The following is an 18,126-nucleotide window of genomic DNA, read 5'->3' as shown; positions in this document are numbered from 1 at the left end:
TAATCCATCTGGTCCTGGTGATTTGAACTCATCTAGGGTGGACAGGTGCTCACTCACCATTTTCTTGCCTATCTTAACTTGTGTTTCTAATCTGTTTTTTAGAGTACTGTTTTTGATAGGTTGGATTGTGTTTTCCCTTTGTGTAAATACAGATGCAAAAAACGAGTTGAGTAGTTTTGCTTTCTCCCTGTTGCTTGTCACCTTCTTGCCACTTTCTCCCACTAGTGGACCAATCATTTCCTTAACTTTTTTCTTGTTTTCTACATATTGAAAGAAGCTTTTTTGTTATTTTTGACTTTGGTCGCAAGCCTTAGTTAATTTTGAGCCTTAGCTTTCCTCACTTCATCTTTGCAGACTCGGGTATTTGCTGATATTCTGCTTTAGTAATGTGCTCCTCTTTCACTTTTTATATTTATCCTTTTTGTCCTTCGATTTATCACAAAGTTCTTTATGCAGTCATGCTGGTTTCTTTTGAGAGCTGTTATTTTTCTTCTTCGTTGGTATTGTGCTAGACAGGGCTTTTACAATCTAACTTTTCAAAATTTCCCAAGTTTCTTGAATTGTTTTCCCCTTGAGGATCCTCATCCATGGAATCCTTCCCAAGTTCTAAGTTTGTTGAAATTAGCTCTCTTAATGTTCAAGACTCTAGTTTGACTGTGTTCTATTGCTTGTGCTTGCATAATGTTGAATTCCAATATTGCATGATCACTCCCCCTGTGGTTTCAACACCTTCTATCATTTCATCCAATCAGGCTGATCCCCTAGTTCCCTTCTCTACTTTTTGGGAGACAAAGTTATCTGCTAGGTTTGTCAGGAATCTGTTTGATCTTCCACTTGATGCACAGTTTGTCTCCCACTTGATGTCAGGGTGATGTGCTTTCTACATATCTTAGTTAACAGACTAGCAAAAAGTTCATCTATTACCTCTGTTTGGTTGGGTGGCCTATATTATACATCTATGGCAATGTCATTTTTTCCTCTTTTATATTGACCCAAATGCATTCAAGACAATTTTCATCATTGTTGTGCTCTATTTCTGTAGAGATGTAGTTATTTTCTTAAAGAGAGAGCAACTCCATCTCCTCTTTTATTTGGTCTATTTCTTTTAAATAATTTAAATCCCTCTAGCTGTGTGTTCCATTTGTGGGTTTCATCCCACCAAGTTTCCGTAATGGCAACAATATCATATCTGCCCTCATTTACTTGAATTTCTAATTCACCCTATTTGTTGCTCATGCTCTGTGCATTGGTGTATAGACTTTTGAGTCCTTTATGACTGACCCTGTTTTTACTTTCTACATAACCTATGTGGTGCCTGACTTCCCCTATTTTCTTACCACCTGTTTGATTAGTGCATTTTGTGTGGCACTCACTATTAAAAGCTTGATTTTGCTTGACAGCAGGGTTGATATTCTTGTCCACAAACACATGTATGTTACATGCACTGACAACCCTATAATTTTTAGATTGCCGGGGACAGGGATGTATCAATTAACTCTTTATGCTCTTGTTGGACACCCTGTGTAAGACTCACTAGCTATTTGCTATATTTGGTCTAAGAGCATGGGCTTTGGCTTGCCTGGGCTGCATTGAGTGTGTATGCATAAACAATGTTAAAAGTTTGCAATCTTGTGGGGCCACATTACTAGTATCCAGGGCCTCACGCAACTTGCAGACTGCGGATTGGACATGCCTGGTCTAGATTGTTTTTAAACACAAAGTTGCATTGTCACTATTTCCAATTTTTCACTTTCAGCTTCAGTGTGAAAGAAAATAATTCAATAGGTTGAGGCAAGGCTCATTACAAGGTTGTAAAAATCCTGTGCATGATCACATGCGTGTTATAGGCTGTGTGTAACAACAATGTAGCATTGTAATAGTTTTGATGATGGTTAATTTATAAATGACATTACCCAGAATTAGATGTACTCTAGAGCAAGGGTCCCCAACCCCCCATCTGTGGACTGGCACAGGTCTGCAGCATGCCAAAAACTGGGCTGTGCAAACAAGCAAAGCCCCATCTGTGGGATTGCAGGCAGCACACAAAACAACCCCCCCTCTAGTCAGAGAAAAAACCTCTCTCCATGGAACCAGTCCCTGGTGCCCAAAGGTTTGGGGGCCTGCTGCTCTAGAGGAATAATGCAAGTGTTCCTTGGAGTGCTGTCTAAAGGTCAGTTGTTTTTCTTATGCAGTTTCTGTCCATCCTGAAGAGAACTGGATTGAAAACACTGCCCCCTAAGGTCAGGAGAAGGCCTGTATGCCAGGGCTTTTTCCCAATAACACTACAAGTCAGTCCTAGGGACTTAATGCAGTTATGCTGGTGCCTTTGAATCAGGCTTGACTCTTGGAGACTAACTGGAAATGTCCCTGCCCTTGGCAAGATTTCAGAGCTAGACTGGCCCAAGGTCACCCAGTTTGCTTTGTGCCAAAGGCAGGACTAATTCTCATAGTATCCTGGTTTCTAACCTGGTGCCTTAGCTACTAAACCATTGGTCCTCTTCAATCGGGTTACCTCTGCAATCCATATCCATGCTGGAGGGTGAAGCACTCTGCCACCCTCCCCACCCCCAGCAACACAGAGAGGCAGATGCATTGAGGAGAGCTGTGGTCTGAGCCTTCTTTCATAGACATCTCTTCACTGCCCCCTGAGAATCTAGTTTTGCTGCCATTCATGGTCAGAGGGGGATCATTCATGGTCAAACATCATGGGATCCTCAAGTCCAGTCAGAGGGGAAATCCTGATAGTTCAATTGGTGTAAAAGCAATAGAAGGTTCAGGGTGAGATATTTTCTGAAACTGTATTCTTTATATATGTGGTGTGTGTGTGTGTGTGTCTTCTGCTAATTCTTCTCTTTTTGGTTCTGCTTCTGTCAAGATCCTCAGTGAAAAAGTAATCCTGGAGGCCCATTTGCTAAGACATCCCAGAGGCCCAGTGAAGCCAAACAAATGGCCTTCCTTTATTTTAGGATGGCAAGCCAGCTTCTGGAAAGACATAGTTCCCCCTTTGATATTGGCACATTGGCTGTTGAGACAGTTGAGACAAATCAGGATCATGGTGACCTTGGCAGGCCTTCCTTTCTTCCCCAACACCCCGCCTTTAGAATGGAGTGAAAGGGAGGAAGGAAAACCACCCCCGAACTGCAACCTGCACTTTTGAACCTGAAATGGCAGAACACCCTCTTCCCCTCCTCTCCGCGGCAGATATGCTGGCGGACAAAGGAGACCCTTTAAGCCGTTTCTTCCCTAGGTGAAGCCTCACTCTGTCCTGGTACTGTAATTCCAGCCGCCCTGCTCCCGCCCCAGGATTTGCAGGGGTTGCGGAGGGGAGCCGCCTGCAGCTGGTGAGGCGGGTGAGGGGAGCCAGGGTTTTCTAGGGAGCGGCTTGCAGGAGCAGCCGCTCTTTCCCCCACCGATGCAGACCTCTTCCGACGTGATCGCGGCCTCGGGCCTCCTTCCTCAGCCACTCGCTGAGCCTCGGAGGAAAGGCCCGGCCAGAACCTTCGGCGCCCCACTTTGACACACGAAGCTGCTGCAGGGCCTTCGAGGGACAACTGCCCAGAACCGGGCGACAGTTTAATCCGAGAGCAAAAGCATCGCAGTCGCTTGGCTGCCTTTTTCAAACCTTGAGCCAATGAGACAGTTGTCAGGATCTTGAAACTGTCTTCTCTGCCCAATATCCACACGCGCCTCCTAGCACGCTTTATAACAACCCCAATGTAGACACGGTTTCAAGACCGTTGAAGAAGTGGGGTTTTTTTTCCTGAGTTTTCCAGTTTCGCCTGGGACCGATTTCGGTTCGGTGACGGGAAGAATGGAGGGCACATTCCACCCCGGATCCTCACCAGACACGCCGTCCTCGAAATTTAGGAACGGGGTTTTCCTTCTTGTAGCCCAGGTTGCGGGAAAGTGTGTCTGTGTGTGTGGGGTGTGTGTGTGTGTGACATCTGGGTTGGGCGTCTGCCCATCCCTTGGAATGTCATAGAAAGCGTGAGTGACTTTCAGCACAACTGACTGGCATCACCTTCGCCCCACTGATGTATGGGGTGGCGTTTTGATGCCCAGTGAAAAACAATACCTTAAATCGGGCTAGCTTCTCAAGCTTCTATCGCCGGTGCCACGTTCTTCCTCCCTTTTTTTTTAAAAAAATGCGTCCATTAGCCTCCCTCACCGCCCCCCCCCCGCTAGCGCAGATTCCCCACCAAGGAAAGAGGTGGGCGGTGGGCGGTGGGGAGAGATCTTGGCTAGAAGGCATTCTTCGTCTTTGGAGATTATTAATATCGGCTTCAAAGGAATCTAAAACTTGCTAGCAAGCGAGAAGAGTTTCTGAGTGTTTTGTGTGTGTGTGTGTGTGTGTGTGTGTGTGCGCGCGCGCGCGCGCGCGCGTGCATGGGCGGGAGGGGGATGAGTGGGAGGGAGCTCAAAGGCTGAACAATTTTTTTCAAGGCAAAAGTGTTCTCCGTTCCAAACTTTGTCTAAACTTTCACTTTCAGAGCTCCAAGGCGGGGTTACAGACCAGTATGGAGCAGTAGAGGCACCGCGAGAAGGAGCCGCAGCAGCCCGAGTTATGCAGCTGCTCGCCTTGTGAACACAATCCCGCAAAAGCAAAGTCCAAAAGTAATCATGTACTCCCCGTACTGCCTGACCCAGGTAACAACTAGCTGAGCTCGGCTACGGCCTGGCGGGAGAGGGCAGCGGCGGGCGCGGGGAGGGGTGAGCGCGCTTTTCCCTTACGGGACAGACTCAAACTCTTTTGCTGTTTGTGTTTTGCTTCGCTTTTTATCTCTCTCTCTCTCTCTCTCTCTTTCCTCCCCCCCTTTTCCTTTTGCCTTTTGAGTGCGCTCGCTCGCTTGTTCGTTTATCTGTCCTATGTTGTTGCTGCTGCCGTTGCCGCCGCTGCCAGTCTTGCCTCCGCCGCTGGTTTGAGAGTTATTTCTGTCGTCTTGCGTGGTTTTGCTGGGGAAGAAAGAATTCCTCGCGTCTTTCCCTCTGCAGAGAGCAGGCAGAGGGAGGGAAGTTAGGGGGGAGAGAGAAGGAAAGAGAGGAAAGGGAGAGGTGGCATCTTTCCAAGCTCTTTGTTATATTCACTGCACACGGGTTTAGGAGATCAGAAAATGGCGCTTCCCCCAAATTTATTTAAAAAAATTAACGGCGGGGATGGGTGGGGGGTGGAAGAAGAGATAGTAGAAAACCAGGCTGAGTTACCGGTGGCGCGGATGAGACTATGGCTGGAGAGATGGGGGTGGGAAAGATAAAGGTTGCTGCGTTAAGGGGGAGATGGGTGGGGATATTTTGACGGGCTGGCAAAGTTTCTAAAGTTCAGGAACAGTTTTAACGTTTGCTTCTTTCCGCTCTTGCAGAACTGAAGTTGCACATCAGTGGCTGTCCTGGGTGGGCACCGGGTCTTCAGGAGAAAGGAAAGGGATTAAGGAAAAGAGGGGGCCACTTTGCGCTGGGAGGGGTTTCCAGCCAAAGGCGGTGCGCTACCTGGGATATTTTTTTGGAGAGGTTGGCTTTAGCCCCAGTCTTAAAGTAGTTCTGTCCCTTTATCTGCCTCCCCTCCAGTGCTTGTCTGATGAAAGTTAGATACTTTTTATAATAAACTTATTTTTTTCTATTTTAAAATAATTGCTTCTTTCCACCACCTTCTAGGACAACCTCAGGTAGACAACGGGGTTTCTTTTTGCATACAAGTTTGATACGTTTGTATAAATTTAAAAAAATTGGCGCCTTTTCAGGTTTAAAGCAGGAGCAGCCAGACACCCCTTTTGAAGAGGGGAGGCCCCATTTGGGGGGATCCTCTCTGGTTTTTGCCCTGCGTGGTCTCGGGCCTGGAGGCGGAGTAGGATTTCTCCCTTTCTACATTAGAGCAAAAAAGGTGGGTTCGAGGCAACCTTCCGCCGAGGTCAGAGTTCCCGCAGGGACTCCTCTGTGGAGCTTTCCGCGCTTTGGGAGAGGGAGAGAGAGGGTGCTTTTGGCGAGAAATAAATCTCTGTCGAAGATTGTTATAATTCGGATATAAAGGTGGTGCTTTGTGGAGCCAACATATTTACTGGCTGGGGGGGGCACTAAAACACAGAGTGAAGACAAGATTTGTGGGGGGAGGGAAGAGTTCAAATCTTAAAGAAATCGAATAGCTCAGAGACTCCGAAGATTTTAGAGTAGCCTCCCCATTTCCACTCTCAAACGTCCCCGGAATTGGATCGGGCTAGTTGACCCAATTTTTGTGACCATCTTTTTCCGCCAGCCCTCCATAATTCCCTCTTTCCTGTCGGCAACTCTGGGGCTTACGAGGCTGCTTTCCGGACGTCTTTTCCGCGGGGATTTTGGCAGATAATGGCCGGGTGGTGGGGCGCGGGAGGAGGCAGGCGGGGAGACGCGTCGGGGGTCACCAGCGCCTCTTTGCGCACAATGCGCCTGGTTCCTGAAAGGCGAGAGGAAAAAAGGTGGGCGCCGCGGAGGTTGTCTCCCGAGTGGGCGAAAAGGCAACTCCAAACGAAGGAGCATGCTAGAACTGTTCTCTCTGCCCCCACCGCCAGCTTCGCTAGCAACTGCAGGCCATTCACACATACAAGGTTTGCCCCTTTTGACGTTAGAATGAAGAAGGGGCGATTCTTTTTCAGCGCCCCAAACTGTCTCTGAAAATACTCCCTGCTTACGAGGAAGGTGTTAATGAGGGTAAACGGGACAAGAAGGCGTAGTTGTGCCCCCCCGGCCGCTTCATTTTAGAAACGCGTGCCGGAGGGCGAGGTTGAAGCGTCGGGACAGTTGAAAGAACCGGTGCCCTCTTGGCTCTTCAGTCAGCGCCAGCCCCGGGCAGCCCCGTCCGAGGCGCGTAGCTGGACACAGCTGTGCCGTGCGCGAGCTGTTGTGCTTGCGCGAGCTCTGGCGGGTGAGGGTGGGGAGCGGGGAAAAGGAGCTCCTCCTGCCTTCCCAGGGACCAAGTCCAGAGCCGTGTGGCGCTTTGGTTCGCGCTGAAAGTTCACTTTTTCCTCTGCTGATTTTGCGATCGATTTGACGGGGATGGCTCTCTTGCAGGGAGAAGGAAAAATTCGCGTGATGAGCGGGGAAAAAAATATTTTCTCACTCTTGCTGAATAGTGCAATGCAGGAGAATATCAGTTTTCTTGAAAAGTGGAGCAGTTATTGTACCAGTAAAGTTTCTTGGGATTTTAGCAGCAGTTGACATTTGTTGTTATAAGTATCCCTGTCTCTCGCAGCAGTTGTACTACTAATGAAGTATAGTTTATAAAATTTAGTAAGTGGCCGAAGCCTGACATTTCACGGGCTGATTGTCAGTGTTTGCGGTTTGCCAACGTTCTACATGTTGTGTTCATAATACACATATTTCAGTATATGTAATAAACTTCCCACATGTCTATGTACACGCACATAGCATACACGGATGGCACATAACATACAAGGATGAATATATATGTACTGCATGCATGGTTTTCCTTGTAGTGATTTGGAATGCAGAAATCATGTACTCTTTTATTCTTATTTATACAAACATTTTATGTTTGCCCTTTCAATTATAGAATATTTAACAGTAATGCAGATTTTATTTGCTTTAACCAAATAATATTTCTAATAGTAGATCTACTTTTTGGTGTTTTTCTGATGGATTTTTATTGTTGTTAGCTGCCCAAATGGACGGCTATATAAATTGAATATAACTATCAAACAAATACATCAAAAGATAAAGGTACTCCTAAATTTCATGTGTATGGAAATAATAAAATACAATTTTATAGTAACAAAATATTGTCAAATAAGTTGGTATTTTAAAAGCTTGCAATATAGTGAATTAGGTAAAAGTTTATAAATGCCTTTATGAATTACTTTTTTTAAGTCTAAAAAATTATGTCTCCTGATAGGCAGAAGTACAGTCCTAAGCATCTTACTTGATAATAATATGGCATATTCACATTTTTATTTCTCAACCTCAGCTTGACGTCTTTTAATCAGCTTATTAATTTATGTTTTTTTTTAAAAAATGAGACCATTTTTGAGGATTTTTATTTTTTTAATAAACTATTATTAGTTTATCAGTTTTAGATACAATTTAGACATAGTGTTTAAACATATATGAATGCCCTACATGGAAAAAAAAAACAATATTCTGGGGGTGGGGTGGGCAAGGCCTGAAAATGAATCACAGGTTAACACCTATTATCCTAATAGTTCCTAATTTAAGGGAAGATACATATTTTTGTGGTAGATGTAGCCTTTATATTGTGCTCCTTTATAAAGATGGTTGACATCAGTTCATAGCTAGTTAGCTTGCAGTCTAGTTGACAGTAGACAGGAAAGTACCTGCCTGTATATCCTGCAAAGCAAGTGCTCATGGTAAGTTCCAGAGGGTGTTTTTGGAAAGGGGCATCCTTATCTGGCTTTTTGTCTCGCCTTTGGGTTGATGCCAAAGTAGAGTCTAGTTTCATTCCTGCTTCTGAGAAGGAAAACCTTGTGCTCTTGAAAAGATTTGTCTTTTATTTGTGTCTGATGCATTGAACAAACCTGGCTTCATCTATGGCAAAGGCCCTCAGTAGATAACAGAAGCATTTTCCTCTTCACTCTAAATTGTTTGTTGTTGTTGCTACTACAATTCTTAGGCCTTGTCCTCTGTTCCTGCAGCTCGGGCTTGTGATTACTATCCAAATTGCCTCTCCTCCATCATCCTCTGTGGAACCATTTTTTCTGTTTAGTGTTCTATCAGTTTTCAAGTCTCCAGAACAGCTTAATATTAAGCTTGATTCTTTCCTCTCAGATTAAATATAACTCTCTATTATACTCAACAGGATCTGATTCTCTTAAATGACAAGTTTGGTTCCACAGCCTTGACTTGCCCTAGTACCTCAGGCAACCAGTCTTAAGTGGTAGTATTGAATGCTAGGAGTCACTTCTTGAAGTGGCCATCATTGTGGAAATGGTTCATTTATTCTGTGGTAAAATGCTGGACTTCAACACTCAATGTACTTCATCATTAAACTTGATCTCTTTTGTATTAAGAAGACTGTGGTCTGTTAAGGAAAAATAGTTGAAATTTTAGTTCTGCATGTATATCAGATTGCTAGGAACATCAAAGCAGGTTGTGGAGATAGGATCAATCAAGGCATGTAGACTGTTGTGTGTGTGTGTGTGTGTGTGTAGAGTGAGAATTTTACAGTTGGTGTGTATTTAGCAAAGGAATGTGAATGGGTAGGAATTGGGCCTGCATATTCTGTTTTTTAAAAAGATCTAAAATTATGTGTTCTCTTGTTTTCATTTAAAAAAAACCCATGCTTGAACAGGACCTTTAAGATCACCACTTTAAGTGTGATGTGTATATGTATAGATTTGTGTATAATAAAAAACAAGCAGGTTTTTTCAATCAAAATGAGTATTTGTCGGGTTGGTTTGATAAAATACATATTACATGCCCTTGCTTATGTTACATTGCCTGTTGACCATGAAACTTTTTCTCTGTAACTACAAACTGCATAGATATAACACTGGCTTGTGCAAATACTTGTTGAGTATTGTAATGGCAGAGCACTTGGCAAAATGTTTACAGCTTGCAGGGTTAGCCCCAAATCATTGTCACTGAAAGCAGTTGCTGTAGACAGCCTGAAATATATTTTATACAGCTGATCTTCAAGACCTGCTTTCAGTTAATACTGTAGCACATCTTTCTGATGGTATTTCAAGGTTTTGGCAATCTTAAGTATCATACAAGCTTATCTCACTACAGTATTGTAGAACTATCTGGATGGGTGCTGGTCCACAAATATTTCATGCTTAGCATAAAGGGTTTCAGAAAAATAATGAAAAATTGTCAGCCAGTTTTCTTTGTCCTTTAACAATACTGACATCTCTATGCAAGTTCCTAAGATGGTGTGGGTATACATATTATATATATGCTCCAGATCAAACACGTAAAGCTAACCTATACTGGCATTTGTTCACCACCATCTCTGTACGTCACTTCTAAAAACTGACATACAGTAAAATTAACTTCTCTCTCTCTCTCTCTCTCCCTCTCCCTCCCTCTCTCTCTCTCTCTCTCTCTCTCTCTCTCTCTCTCTCTCTCCCTCCCTCCCTCCCTCCCTCCCTCCCCAACTTTTAAAGTTTTAGGGAAAGAAAGACAGGGATTTCAAATCAAGGGATTTCAACAGGGAAAATAAATGAGTTAATATTCTCCAGCCGATTACTTTCCTTGGTTCTTATTCAAGAGATGGCTTGCAATATAAAAGTTTTTCTGGCCTATCCATTTCTGAGACTATCTGTACTTGAGTATCAGAAAGGCCTACATTAGACTGCTATAGATAATATGGAAACATGTAGGTCTTAAATTCCTGAAAATGCAGTTATTGCTTTACTTTTGTAGCTGCTGGACAGATTCCGGTTGCATTTATTAGCTTTTTGTTTCTTGTGTCTGGAAACCCTGCTTGAAAGAGCTCTGAACGAACAATTTTAAAATGTTTTTTACAGTTTGAGGCCATGTAATGCCCTGGTGAAGCCTGACCAAATCTAGAAAATGGTTCTATTGTAATCTGAAATGGAAATGTTTTCCTTTCCCCCATTCGTTTTATGCCTTACATGTCTAAGGATAATTTTTATACTGTCCTGGTAAGCCATGAATTTTAGTCACTTGTGTAATTGCTCACAGAGAGTTTTGCTAGAGATCCTTCTGGAGAAAGTAAAAAAAAAAATGGGGTAAATCTTTCGGTAAAAGGAAAAGATTCAAAAATAATTTTTGTATTTGTGTTGTGGGTTATAAAGAATTTTCCCTTAGGTAACATTGAAAGTATCAAGATGCATACAAATACAAAGCAGAATAGAACAATACACTACGCAGTAAATAGTCTGAAATTAGGGAGCCTATAAATAAACATTTATGCAGTGTTGAGATGAGCATTCAGGTGAGTTTACAAACAATTCATTAAGATATTTATAAACTTTCACAGTTTGGGATATCAATAGACACTTATTTGTAAACTGTAAACAACTTATTTTTATTAGAATGATCAACCAAGGCTTCATAATTTTTAACAGATTTTCATTTTTGTACAATGAATTTCAGTAGCATCAAAGGAATATTTTTACAGAAAATTCCCTGTATACATTTTTATCCCCATTGTTAGTTTGTCTTCAGAAAGTTCCTGTTTTGACTCTCCCACTGTATATTCAGTATCAAAACTCAGCACCTGATGTTTTGGAGGAAAAAGTTATATCTCTTTGGGTACACATAGCTAATAAATCAGTGTGCAGTTAACATTGCAGTGTACATGACTCATGAACAATGTACATAATTGTCCAATTTTTAGAAAATGTGAAATATGTACGAACACTCTGTAATATATGTTTGCAGTACTTGGGGGTCTTTGTGACACAAACCAGGTTTGGTGCAAACTGTGGGAGAAAAGCAAACGTGATGGTCCAGGGTTTTCTGGCTGTGTAGTTCCAATGTAGCAGAAAGTTGCCTATGATTTTTCTTGTACATACTACAATAAACCCTACTTGCTATATATTTCATGGGTCCTTGCTGCATAATCTAAACAAAAATTGTCACAATTCATCCCCCACACAATTTGAAATATGTTCAAGGTTTTAGTAGAATACCTCTAGATTAAGTAAGAGATGTGCACACAAAAAGCATCCATGATTATTACACCCATGAAGTGAAAATTTATGGTGGCAAACATTCCCCCCTATTTTTATGTAGCTATACCTAGACAACTATGTACATATGTGCACGATAGGGTTCCTGTCTATTGCAGCCTTTTGAGTGGAGGATAAAAGAGTGCTGCTCCTAAACATAGCAAAACTGTTCATCCTTGCAGTTCTTTACATCCCTGTACATTAACAGAAATTAACAGAATAATAGAGTTCGCAGGGAGGTCTTCTAGTCCAACCCCTTACACAAGCAGGAGTCCCTATACCATTCTGGACAAATGGCTGTCCAATCTCTTCTTAAAAACCTCCAGTGTTGGAGCACCCACAACTGCTGAAGGCAAGCCATTCTACTGATGGATTATTCTCACTCTCATGAAATTGCTCCTTAGTTCTAGGTTGGTTCTTTCCTTGATTAGTTTCCATCCGTTGCTTCTTGTTCTGCCTTCAGGTGCTTTGGTCCCAGGCATCTGTGTATAATCCCTGAATATATACCTGCTGTACATTTTTTTATGCATTGTGTTGCCTTTTTTATTATGGTTGGTTGCAGGCCTAATGCAATAAGGAACTTCATATGTATTTTTATGGATAGATCCTGTTTTTTAGAGTAGCTTCCAGAGAATTGGTACTAGCTCTGGCAGGCAGAATGCTACTCCATATGCCTAAAACCTATGGATGGAGACTTGTTTACTTGAGCGCTGATTCGCCAAATAACTCATTTATGCAGCATGAGGTCATGTTCCCAAGCGTGTAGCAAATATGGCAAGAAACTTTCTGTTTATCCCATTCCCAAATAATCTTCATTAAATCCACATCCTGTCAATTTGTTTAACTAACTATTTCTTGTCTTAGGGTGACAGTTTGGTTGGCTATCATATTGTCTTCTTGACATTCTATGTTTCTATTATTCTGAAACTTCCCTTGTGTGTATTTTCTCTTTTTCCAAACTTTATTCCAAAACAAAGTTTGGTTATCTTCAAGTCCGTAGTTTCATGATTGCCTCTAAGTTTTGGAGTCTCAGAGCGATGGGGAAGAGTTAAAGTGGCTTGCTCTCTTTTCATCCTTCTGTCTAAATTGTACCATATTGATGTTTGCCAAGAGAAAATGTGGCTGGATACATTGGGGAAGGAGGAAACCACTCTTAAGTCTGCAGCCTTCATTCATTATGCATTACTTTTCCATATGCTGCCATCATCAGGGGGACGATGAACCCTCCCATTTTAGGAGCTTCCACTTCAATGCCAAGGCAAGATATAAATCAGGGCCTTGAAAGATAGTGTAGCTCCAAAATTCCTAATCTCTGTTATTATAATTGTTGCCCTTTATTAGGCAACTTTTGATTCAACAAAATACACAATGCTCCTTCCTGATTCCCAGTGAGAGAGTTCAGGACCCAAAATTAACAGCATGGCATTTGTCTAACCATGATGTTTGGGTAAATGGGAAGAAGATGTTTCTAGGATTTCAACAGACTGATTTCAGCTATCTGGGAGTTTGGGATGGATTTAACCTGGGAAAAAGAAAGTACTTGTTTATTACAGCCATAGAATCCCTTGTAACTCCTGACTTAATTCTTTGGATCCTCAAAGTGTGACACTGTATGTGTCTGTGTGTGCATATATTTGATAGCATTTAATGTCACTGAGAGTCTGTTAGGCAAGCTGGGCAGAAAAAGAAAATGGGGTGGGGAAATTGGAATAATAAAATATAATAACTTTAGAGAAAACAATAGTACACTTTTAAAATGAAATCAGCACCAAACACCTTGAAAAATCATAATTTCTGAATCATAATTTCTGAAAAGCAACATCTTTACATATATTATATTATTAGAAATATTATTAAATTAAAATTAAATTAAATTACATATAGCTTGCTAATTTTGACTAAAACCCATATTTAAAGTTTTCCATTTCTAGCATCAGTGTTTACCAATGATTCGATAAGTTCAAATAGATTTTTTTTTTCTTGGCATGGCATAGTTTTTCTTGACTCAGGTCATTGGTTCATCCAGCTTAATGTTCACTATAAACTTTTTCTAATCTGGGGCTCTCTGAATGTCTTGAACTATGAACCCCACCACTCCATTTAATACAGTAGTTGCTGTAGTGCCAGTGCCTTCTTTAGTTCTGCAATGAAATAGACAGGGTGCCACCCATGGCAACACTCCCTGTGAAGGACAAGGTTGTAGTTGCATTAGACTGCGTAGGGTACCACCTTCTCTAAGTCACCATGCCATTAGGATGTTGGTCATTGCAATAGCTTCTGCCTGATTATTGCTTATGCTCATTGGGAGGATTGGGACTTGTAGTCTAGATTCTAATCCATTCAAAGGGTTGGGGAAGATTGGTCTTTACTGAGAGACTTCAACTATACCCAGAACCCAGGCTCAGGTTCTCCAGCAATTTCAGGTAATGCTTTTGAATGGCTTAGGCTGGAGATGCCTGGGAATTCATTTTGTGATTCTTGATTTGGAAAACTATTCTTTCCTATTGGGTGAGGGTTTTGTTTTGAGGAGACCTAAGGACCTCTGTCGTTGCTCACCACTGAAAGAATGAATAGCCCTTTAGCATTTATTGGTTTGAGATTGGGCATAGACACGGTTCTCTTGTGCTGTAGTCACAGATAGCAGAAAGTCGCTAATAAGAATGAGCCAGATCCATGGTGCTACCTTATCCTGGAAAATAATTTTTTGCCAACTCATACAGAGCAATGAAAATGCATGAGATGCATTGTCAATTTTTTACTTCTTTTTCTAAAAATTCTTTTTGCATCACTTTTACACTTTTTACACAAGGCCATCAGGATTCCATTTAGGAGACAAAGAATATTTCTGACAAAATTCTACAAATTCAAAGTGTACTTAGAATTGTTTATCATAAGATTTTCTTTTTAAAAAAAACTAATTAAAATAGCTACAAACAGGTTACAAAAAAGTTAAAGGATTTAAATTATGGTGATAGTGGAGACTTTCTTAATAAGATCCCCTCAGGAGAAAATGGAATATTTATTTTTTATTTTTTTAACACTGCTCCACCCATCATCCTCACTTCTTACCCATTACTTAGCCAATATTTAAAAACCCAGAGTGCACTAAGACCTGAAACTGAAAAGCTGTTGATAGCTATATATTCATAATCTGCTCTTAGCAAAATCTTTACTCAGTTAAATTTTAGCAAATCTCTTCAGACTTTATGAATGTACACTGAAATGTCTAACTTTTGTTAGAATAATCACATTTAATTCAATGTATGACAAAATCAAAACAATAAAAATAAACAGAAAATATTCACTATTTTTTGGTATAAAATAATATTTATTTTTATTTTATTATATTTGTATACCACCCTTCTCCCGAAGGATTCAGGATATGCAGGAATCTCTTGAGTTATTTTTCTTCTGAATATGGAATAGATATATATTTGCATTCTGACAAATCTTATATTTAATCTCATCAGAGAAAGTACTTTAGAAAACCAAGAAGTGATTAATATTAGGAAATATATTGAAATAATAGTCTTTCAAGTTAAAAGATTATTCTGTATTTATTTATTTGATTACATTATTAATTGGCATGTACCTACTCTGTATCCATCTATATTTATGACTTCATAGAAAGACTCTGTGTGTGTGTGTGTGTGTGTTGCATGACTAACTCCAGTGAACAGAAAATGTTTTGATAAATAAAATATTTAACAAACAACTGAGGTTAATACTGCATAAATATAGATAATTTTACTCAAAGATGCCACCTCTACCACAAACATTGTTATTGAATCTAAGTACACAAAATATTGTAGAACTAATATGTAATGATTTTGCAATGTATTTCTTCATTTCAGTGTCAGCATGTATCTTTTTCTGATTGCATCCTCTTCAAACAGGTCTTGTTTCTACTGCATGTTCTGCACATACCCAAGAAACCCAATCTAAGAGGAAAAAAGCCTATTGAAAGGAATGCATAGCATTGATTTCTTACTAGTAGCTCTTTGTCTACTATGGAAGTTGTACCTGCACACACTAGAGATGCAGAATGATATATAGATATCTGGGATTGGATCTTCCCACCCAAAGAAAGTGAAGCCACTGTTACTTTTTGCCAGTCCCTGCTTTATCCATTCCTGGCATTTATCTGGCAAGCTTAGGGCAGAGTCTGCATCTGGGTGGGTGGAGGAGCATTGTGTGGAACTAATTTAAAGCTGCAGCTAAAACTGTTGGCTGATAATTAAGGCAGTGCAGCACATGGGCTTGCTTGGGAAAACGATCCCTCTTCTCTAATTAGTGGCACACACGGAGTATTTCGTAGTTGACAAAGGAAGAGGATCTTCGATAGATGTATTTGTTAACAGCTCTTCTGATTCCAAAGCTCCAGCTGGACAGACTCAGCCCGCTCTTTCAATTGTTTTGACAGTGAAGTAGATTTCCCTTATTCCCATTTTACAGTTTGGAAACAGAGGCCGACATTTAACCAGTTTCTCATGAATTTAAAATTTTGAAATTCAGGCCACTCGTCTGTTGGATTGTGCTGTGTTTTTGCAAGAAGAATTGCAGGACTCTACTTGAAGACTTAACTTATCAAGTGGGCTTGTAAAGAAGAACGATCACATAACCCCAGCTGTTGTGACAGACTTCAAGTCTAAAACCATTATGTAAAAATAGAAATACTGTTATACGTGCAAAGGGCTTGGTTTGAGTTCAGGAGCACAATACTCTTTCTCTAATGAAAAAAAGGGGTAGGCACGTGTGCATTTGCATGTACCTACAGTATGTGTCCCTATCCTTTATGGACTTCTAGACTAAATAAGACAGCAGAGCAACTTACTAATTGGTCTTATTTCTGCTGTCAGCTCATAGCACCTTACTTTTCTTTTCAAAAAACAATTTTCTTTGGGGATATCTTTCTACTCCCGCCTTAATTTTGAGGATAAATTGAAGGCCACATTCCAGAGGTTATAATTATTTCTGTTTAAGGTTTTGGGAGTTTTGTTTTTACTATGTATGGGAGATTCAGGATGCAGTTATACGAGTAGGGCCCTTTGAATAGGAACAGCAGTGGATTGCTTGGGCAGAAAGGTTGGTCTGTTCCCCAGTTTTGCTTGTCTAATGACCAGACCCAGAATGTCTGTGGGATCTCCAGCCAAATAGGAGGGCAGTTTGCAGGCATGCTTTCCAGTTCCTTGGAGTTCCATGCAATTTATCAGAGAATTTAAACCATGCAGGGAGGCTTGATTTATGATTTTTTTTATTAAACATTAAATTTATACGGAGGGCCAATCACCACGTGACTCTGGATGGCTGACATTTTAAAAAATAAAGATAGTAAAAATCCAAAAAAGCAAATATGGAACCACAAATAGGAACAAAGGAACCACAAATATGTCAAAAGTTTATGATGTCTTTGTATATGTACATGTGGATATGCTTGTTGGTCTTCTTGGTGATAGGAATTCTACATTTATACAAAATATAAATCTGGAGATATATTTGTGGCCTTAAATTCAGCCAAAGTAACCAGCTTGGCAAGAATCCTTATTCTGGTAAATAGTGGAATGGAAATTACACAACAGAGTTTGATAAAAGGGGAAAGGTATATGAAATTGTAGTAGAAGTGAAGACTTCCTATTCTTTTCCTAAAATAGGTGGCTCTTTTGTTCTTCATGACCCGGATAGAAACACTTGATCTACTGGAATTCAACAGTAAATAAATAGAATCCATCAGTACTAAGGAATGTTCTGTCTCTAACCCCCAATCACAACTCTTAAATGATACTTTTTTTGTTTTTATATTGAATGATTTAAAATGCTTAAAACATCTCACTTTTAAAATAAATGGGTGAGGGTGTTGCTTTAGGTACCTTGTCCTTGAGAAAATGATATTCTCGAGTATGCCTTTTTAACAGATTCAATATTTCTTAAAAACGCTCGCCTACATGAACTTTAGAGGGTGATATTTTTAAAACCTATTCTGGCTGCTACTGATTTTTTAATGGTGTTGCCATTTTAGAGGTGACGGTTGTTTTTAATATGGGTATCTGATTTTTAAATTATTCTTCAACCAATATTAGAAAAATAGCATAGGAAAATGTAAAAATGAACAAATTATTATTTCAGATATATCAGGTTGTCTGAAGCAGAGATGGGTCTGGATTCCTGAATTTTATTTTAATTTCAATATTGTTCAAATTAGCTTATGAGTAAGTCATACATCTGTTTTGCTCTAATGCAAGAGAAAGGATTTGGCTGTAATCCTCTGCACGTATACTAAGAAATCAGTTCCAATGAATGCAGTGGTAGTTTTTAGTAGACAAACACTAAAGATACATGAAGTAAAGAGTAAAAATGAAAAATGCGTTTTTTCCTTAAAGCTTACAAATTGATTTTGACATACAAGTTTTCATGGTTTTTTTTTTTCTAATGTAAAGTTTCTAAATAACAATATGCCATTTGAAGATTTTCTAAGGTTTTACTGATTTGG

At 40.5% G+C, this 18,126-nt stretch overlaps 1 protein-coding gene across 1 annotated transcript in view; it reads left to right on the top strand.

The window, feature by feature from the left end:
• Nucleotides 1–4,201: 4,201 nt before the first annotated feature.
• Nucleotides 4,202–18,126, top strand: part of NFIX (nuclear factor I X) — a 257,627-nt gene continuing 243,702 nt past the window's right edge. The window contains exons 1-2 of the mRNA XM_081319866.1: nucleotides 4,202–4,210; nucleotides 4,491–4,647. Coding sequence (XP_081175992.1) covers nucleotides 4,621–4,647 — 27 coding nt within the window. The 5' untranslated portion in view covers nucleotides 4,202–4,210; nucleotides 4,491–4,620. The remainder of the gene's footprint in view (nucleotides 4,211–4,490; nucleotides 4,648–18,126) is intronic.

This window comes from Vipera berus (assembly GCF_964194415.1).
Source record: "Vipera berus genome assembly, chromosome: 2".
Taxonomy (NCBI): domain Eukaryota; kingdom Metazoa; phylum Chordata; class Lepidosauria; order Squamata; family Viperidae; genus Vipera; species Vipera berus.
Note: the sequence above shows the minus strand (reverse complement) of the source record. Positions and strands in the feature narration are given on the sequence as shown.